Source organism: Polypterus senegalus, chromosome 3, assembly GCF_016835505.1.
Source record: "Polypterus senegalus isolate Bchr_013 chromosome 3, ASM1683550v1, whole genome shotgun sequence".
In the NCBI taxonomy this organism is placed as follows: Eukaryota; Metazoa; Chordata; class Cladistia; order Polypteriformes; family Polypteridae; genus Polypterus; species Polypterus senegalus.
In genome coordinates, this window is record NC_053156.1 from 73,546,791 (window position 1) to 73,554,486 (window position 7,696).

Here is a 7,696-nt window from a genome sequence, read left to right on the forward strand (position 1 = left end):
ACCTGCTACCTTCCAAACCTAAACAGGATTTGCAGCTGAAGTGGCCTGGACTGAAAATGGATTAGAATATAGGTCATATGAACAAAACAAAATAGTGCAGAAGGTACTACTTAGAGCTGTTCCTGATAGGTTTCCAAGAAATAATACGGCTTTAGATTTCCACACCTTTAAGAATTATGTAACACTTAAAATGTAATATTAGCTTGATTAACCTAAAATAAATTGGGTATAATTAGATAGAGAATAACACAGAAAATACACATTTAAATATAAGATAGTAAAGTGCATTTTATGTTTAAACAATTGAACCTGAATGCTTGCTGCAGGTCTTTTTATTCTTTCTTATCATTTTTCTATCCTTCTTGTCCTTGTTTCTTTTTTTGATATAAAATTTTTAACACTCTTGTTGTAAGTTAAGATAATAAGTTATTAACAAATGCATTACATCAAATATATGTAACCAATAACGGGGTACTGCACAATAACGTGCAGTGAATACACTTGACTTGAGCATTCCTAGTTTTCATCCTCTTTCTCTGTATGTTTAGTATTCGTTTGCTCAGAGGTTGATGCGCTTGCTGCTTCCTGAGCAGCTCTTCTTTTCTCTACCTAGCGACCCGCTTCTTCTCTTCTTTTGTTGGCATCTTTTCGTGTGTATTTGTGTTGCAATTACTTGGTATGTTTTCTTTAATTTCTCACTTAAGCTGGCACTTAAGTCTTCAATCTGCCTCAAAAATGATTTAAGATATGAAGAGGTAGGGGAAGTCAAGGCAAAGGTGGTAGGGACGAGAAAGACAACTGTGCGCATGCGTCATATGACTGCCCTGCTGGCTGCTGCCAAGAGTTGATTCTACAATAAAATTAAATAAAAATAAAAAGAGGAATAACCTTGGAGGTCAAGCATCACATGAAAGTGGATAGTAGATGTCACATAGTATATGTGTTCCAAATTTCAGGTCAACAGTTCAAACAGTTTGAGAGCTACAGGTGATTTAAATCCTGGACAGACAAACGAAGCCACAGTAGAGTATTATATAAAAAGAGTATGCAATATCTGTGCAGTGTTGCACTTTTTTCACTTATTTGCTATTATTATTAGCTACTATTGTTTTTTTTGGACATTTTTTATTATTACTTACCTGTTATTGTTTTCATTATTGATCCAGATATACCATTACCAATCTTATTAGTAATTAGATTAATTTTATAACATCTCTTGATTTAAACTTTATTTGGATAAAGACATCCTTTTTCAAATTAATTCGCATCCACGGCATACTGTACTGAAGCTTTTCCCACAGACTTTCTCTAAACAGTCTCAGCATTTGAGAATTAAGTTCATAAGGAGATGTTTTAAAAAGCAACTACAGCACCTTAATGGGAAGTAATAAAGAAGGTGTTAATAAGTGGTCAACCCTTCAGCTGTCTGACAAAAAAATACTTTTGAAATTAATTTCCTACACAAGCTCTAATTTTTTCAGACTATTCCAATATTTATTAAGCAATCCTTTTTGAAGCAAACTTGAATATACTGTAAACTTGTTATATTGAAGGGAAGATGGCCATATATTACGTTATAAAAAGATGACACTGCAAAGATTGAAAGCAGAGAGTGGCATGGTATCATTGTGACAATGCGGATTCAGCTTCATGCTCCCATCGGCTGTTTGGGAGCCCTTGGACCCAACACCGTCGATAGTTATAACCGTGATGAGCTAAGCAGTGAGTCAATAACAATGGAGCAAGGGGATGGTGTATAAAAGTGCAAAAGTGCTTTTATTTAAAATCCAACAAAACAAAACAGTGTTTAAAGTGTTCAATTAAATAGTGCAGTGATTCCCAAAAGATCTTCCTTAAATAAATAATCCATAAAAGAAATGTGGAGGTTAAAAACACCACATAAAAAAAACAATCCTTTAAAACGAGGTTAAAACGTTGCTGGAAGCATTCTTAAAACAGTTTTACGTCCGGTGTTTTTTTTACTCTAGCGTCTCTCCTGCTTCACCTGTCTGGGCCCCGCAGCAGGAGAGTCGCCCTCTCTGCAACTGTCCTTTCTCCTACTTACACGGGTCTGGGGGCCTCCCAATCCCTGGCTTTGGTGACGTACTCATCCCAGGCCCGAGGCTTGGTTCTCACCCAGCAGCTAGGACACACACGTTGGAGAATCCACCACCAAGCCTCCCGACTAACACTGCCTTTCCGGTCTTCTGCGGCCAGTTGCCCTTCACTGGTCACTCCTGCTACATGATCACTCAGCGGGAGCGACCACTACTACGATTCCTGGGTGTCGGCCTAACACCCAGGCTTCCAAACAGCTGCCTGTGAGCATTCTTTTGCACGCTTGTTCTCCATCCACACACTGGCTGTCTCTCTCTCGCGTCCTGCTTTCTCCAGCCACCTCTATCTTTCTTTCTTTCTTTTCCTTGTTCTTCTTTTTCCTGTTTTTTTTTTTTTTTTACTCTGCTCTGTTCTTAGTCCGTTCTGTTCTTACTCCTAACCGGCTCGCGCTTCTATGTATTGAGGGGGACCATAGCAGCGACTGCACATTAGCAATCCCAGAAACAACCATCGATGTGGGCAGTCCCTCACCTGTGCACTAGGTGAGAAATGCCCACACTGCAGATCGCCCTGAGATCTACTACAGCCACCACGCCCCCTCACTAAGCCGCGAGCGCGGTGATTATTTATTTAAACTAAAACGGCCTTTGCTAAGAGAGCTGTGGACCTGATATACCACAATCATTTGACTAAAAACCCTACAATTAATTTGCAATTAAAATTTGAGTCAATGACAGGAAGCAGAAGGTGCTGGAAGCACACCTGCTAGGTTGGCACTAGAATAGAAATTGTGTTGATTTTTCTTAAATGCCTTTCTCTTTTTTATTAATAACTATCTTCCATTTACTACCAATCATATTATAGGAATACTACATCCAAAATAATATTTTTTGAAGTGATGATTAAGAAAAGCCTATTCATGGAGAACTAAGATAAAAATGTTTACAACATAATGTAAGCCAATCCCAATGCTGTACAACTGTCAACAATACAAAAAGTATCCATGGAAAAAAATAAAATGGCATGTTACTTGTCTTGCATAATGCACATTTCAGTTAGCTAGCCATTTTTCCATATACTGCAAAATGCATGATTTATTTGCTAAAATATTGTTAAATACATGCTTCCCTAAAAATCAGTGCACATCATAAACAGGAAACACAAATCACATGGGACTAAAATTTTGAAATGACTGGATGTGAGAATTATGGATTATGTGATAAAAGTAATGTGAGATTTTTTTTTCGCATGGACATTTCTTATATCATTTGCTGTCGTACAGCATTAGTTATCATTAACTTGTTTTGCTTTCATTGATTTCCATGAAAATGTGAGATTAAACAATTTTCTTGATTTTCACTACAAAACATCTTCACACACTTACAGATATTTGTTACAGGACAATTTCAAATTCCAGCCCTCCCTCAGTTGTACAGTATTTCATTCACTGATATGAATAAGTATACAGAATATTTACATATTTTTAAAATATAACATATTGTTGGGGCTTCAATTCTGTTTTTATTTGACATAAAAATTCTAATTGTGTCGCTGAAAAAATGACAGTAATAACAAGCATTGTAAGCATTTCAGTTTAAGTATCTAGATTGCTTTTCAAGAATGTGTTTTTGTTTAATCATCTAGGATAAACTTTGAATGCTACTGGGAGACTCAACAATCCTTTGGGAAATTCAGGATGACAACGTGTGTTTAGCTGTCTTCAAGTCTGTGATAAATCCAAATGCTAAAGGTAGTTAACTGATTTTCATGATTGTTATGCTTTGGTGAGGTATATAAAAGTCTTCCTAAAGAAATGCAGTACTGTAGTAGCAGAAGGGTTCGAACTAAGGTATGTGATCAGACTTATCTGTTTACAGTTTACATTTTCACTGGTCTTCTTTTTTATGTTAGAAGTTAACTATATATCCATTTATTTTGCATGCATTACTAGGCAAAGCACAATTGCATAGACATAGCATAACATTTAAAATAATGATGTATCATTTATTTTCAATACATTGCAATAAATATTCAGCTATTCATTTATCTAATTTATAAGAAAACATAAAAACATTAACCATATTAAACTGCAACCAGATCAGGTTCAATTAAGACAATACCACTGTTCAACTAAATAAATGATGCATTTATGTTTAAATAATTGATTAACAATCATTAAAAACAAAAATGTAATTAATTTTATGTCATATTAATTTTTTTTTTTTCTATGAAGAGTATATACTGCGAATTATTAGTATCATAAGAAAACAGCAGAGTTTTGGTTCAATTTATGAAGCATATATTTAAAGAGTTCCCTTTTAATCTTCGAGAAAGCTTTCAGTCTCTATCATTTATAGACAAATTTTACATCATATTAATACATTTCATTTAAAAACACGTAAGTAAAACGTAACTAAAGCATAAGTAAAATCATAAATATGCTATTTGTCTGCAGAAAACATAATGGCAATACATGTACATTGGAGGGAAATTGATTAATACTTAAAAAAGCATTAGAAACATTTGAACTAAAATACACATAGCACATTCTGATTTGTCACATTAACATTGGTATACTTTTTGCTAAAGTATACCATACATATTAAATCACACGATACTGTGATGACAAATTATTTTAAATATATCTGTCAACTACACATGCATTCACTTTCAAGATTTCCTAATTAATATATACTATGACATAACTTATTATTGAGTGAAAATATTATGAAAATATAAAATGCACTAACAAAAAGTGACAAAGCTTGCAGTAGTGCATGGATACTATAACATTTATTTTTAAGAAAAAAACAGCCTGACTAAGGTTTGGATTGCGCCCTACGCTGTGTGAAAAGGTTTATACAAATCTGAATAAATTAATTAAAGTTTTTAGAAAAAAAGGATGGTGAAAGATTTTATTGATATAATTTTTTTGTTTTCATTAGTTGTTTTATTTAAGCAAATAACTGCACCATTATTCAATCAACAATCCATTGTTACTTTTTTCAAAAATAAAATATTTTAAAAGCATGACTTTTTAAATCACTTTGACTTAGGGCAGTCCAAACTGGGAAATGGACAATGATCAAATAAAAAATAATAATTCTTAGTAGTACTGGAGAGTACAAGTACTATACAAAATACAAATTTAAAAAGTGAAAAGATCACTTCTATTTCCTGTATATTTACTGCAATTTAAATTAATATATTGGATCAAATCTGAAAGGTATACGAAAAGACAAATATGATCAAGTCATTCTTTGTGAAAATTAACTGGTTTTAATAATTTTTAAGAAACATACTCTGTTAGTTTGGGTGGAAAATTATATGTTTTGGAAATGTCATCTTAAAAAATAATTTCAGTAAATCCTCATTTGTCTGCCCATGACCCTAAATCTAGATTCACATTATGGATGGATGGTTTAAATTATGTGCAGTATAATGTAATGACATTTAGCAATATAAAAGTAATTTAGCTCTTTAATTGTGAAAAGACCAAAAGTGATAGGTTTGGAGGTAGCGAACTCTGATTGTTTTTGCTCTGACTTATCCACCCTATCATAGTTATCATTCAGAGTTGTAATTAACAGTTTTTATCTTAAACAACATGCTGCATTAGAATGAAAATTGAAAAATAGAATTCTTGTCTTAAAATGTTGAGATCTTACTGTTGTGTGCTAAGTTAAATTTTATTCATTTAATTTTGATGACCTAATATTCTGCATATAAACTGGAATTTATTATTTTTTTCCTTAGGACAGGACACTTCAAAGTCCACTTTACAGAAAAATGAACTTGAATGAAAACAGGATTACTAAATATACACTAGTTTGCTATGAGTCAATTAATAATTCTTGTCCAAAGCAACTCTATTCTGTTGATAACTCATTAATAACATATATAATGATGTGCATAATCATCGTTGTGACTGTATGTGGAAACCTCTTGGTTGTGATTTCCATATCACACTTCAGACAGCTTCATACTCCAACAAATTATCTCATCCTCTCTTTGGCAATGGTTGATTTACTTCTAGGGGGCTTTGTAATGCCACCTCTCATGGCTCGAATTGCTGAAAGTTGTTGGTATTTTGGTGATTTTTTCTGCAAGTTTCATCTCAGCTCAGCTATAATGCTTTGCACCGCATCAATCATTCATCTCTGTCTAATATCTGTTGATCGTTATTTTGCTGTATGTTATCCTTTAAGGTACAGAAATATTGTTACTGCCCTTGTAACATTTATCTTTATTTTTATTAGCTGGGTTCTGTCAGCTGTGCTTGGTTTTGTAATTTTATTTCTTGAGTTAAATATAAAAGGAATAGAAGAACAATATATAAATACGAAATGTGTGGGGAGCTGTTACCTGATGCAAAATGAGGCATCAGGTCTTGCATCGTCATTGTTCTCTTTTTATATCCCAGGCTTTGTTATGATATGCATTTATCTGAAAATTTTTGCAGTAGCCAGAAGGCAGGCCAGGGCAATAAGAGACACAGGACATCTAAACCAGACCGCTGAAGAAAAAAAACAAGCTGCAACGAGCAGAAGAGAAACAAAAGCTGCAAAAACGCTGGCAATTGTGTTGGGAGTTTTTCTTGTTTGCTGGTTCCCATTTTTCTTGTGCAACATCATCGATCCCCTTTTGAATCACGTTATGTCACCTTTATTTATTGAACTATTAACCTGGTTTGGTTACATGAACTCCACATTTAACCCTCTTGTTTATGGTTTCTTTTACAGCTGGTTCAGAAAAGCTCTTAAACTAATTGCAAGTGGCAAGATTTTCCATAACAATTCTTCTAGGACAAAACTTTTAAGTGACTAAATTATTCTCCCAATAGCAATTTTCTCACTAGTAGCAGAGAGCATTAATACTTTCCCAAAATATTTAATGCAACCCTTAAGCATGTATATATTAATTGTACATGAAGAGGAAGACCTCATATGATTTCTTGTAGTTTGATATAAAATTAACTTGTAGTCATAATCATGTCATTATCTGTTATCTATTTACATTATTTAATATAATCTGAAATGTATTTTAATGTTTTTCATTTTATTATATTTTTTGTCAAATATATTAAAGTTGTCAGTAATTTATGTAGTTTGTTACCAAAATAACTACAAGCACTATGGTATCCTTCATTTAAATGTCATTTTAATAATGTTGCTTTCTTCTTTTGTATATACTTTGCCAGCTGAATGTTATTTTTTTATTGGTGTCAAATTCTAGGCATGGATATCTTTCTTGCCATTAAATGTATCACTTAATAAAAAAAAATCTCAAATGAATTCAAGAATGCTATTATAATTAATTTGAAATGTATTTTTCAATATATACTTATTGAGAAATTATTGATTTTTAATAGCATTTTGTATTAGGATACCACAGAATCCCATCTTAATCATGGTACCTTTTTCTCTATTTAGATACACTGTCTTTTGTGTTGTTCATGTATTATTTTCATTTATACACCTTTAAGTTATTTCTTTGTTTGTCATACTATATTCTTAATTTTGATTTTATTAATCAAATGTAAAATATATCTCTAATCTATAAAGAAGAAAAAAAAAACTATATGTGGTTGAATTTACTTCTTTTTCTTCTGTACCCTATTTACACAAGAACAACATTC

The 7,696-nt window shown here is 32.7% G+C and overlaps 1 protein-coding gene across 1 annotated transcript; it reads left to right on the forward strand.

Annotated features, from left to right (window-relative positions):
• The first annotated feature begins 5,841 nt into the window (after positions 1–5,841).
• On the forward strand, positions 5,842–6,885 carry LOC120526510 (trace amine-associated receptor 1-like). Its single transcript, XM_039749675.1, has one exon. It carries the CDS (start codon positions 5,848–5,850, stop codon positions 6,883–6,885), a length of 1,038 nt encoding a protein of 345 aa, XP_039605609.1. The 5' UTR covers positions 5,842–5,847.
• Positions 6,886–7,696: the final 811 nt, after the last annotated feature.

Coding starts and splice junctions, on each gene's coding strand:
- LOC120526510 (XM_039749675.1), top strand. CDS start 5,848: ATGAACTTGAATGAAAACAGGATTACTAAATATACACTAGTTTGCTAT.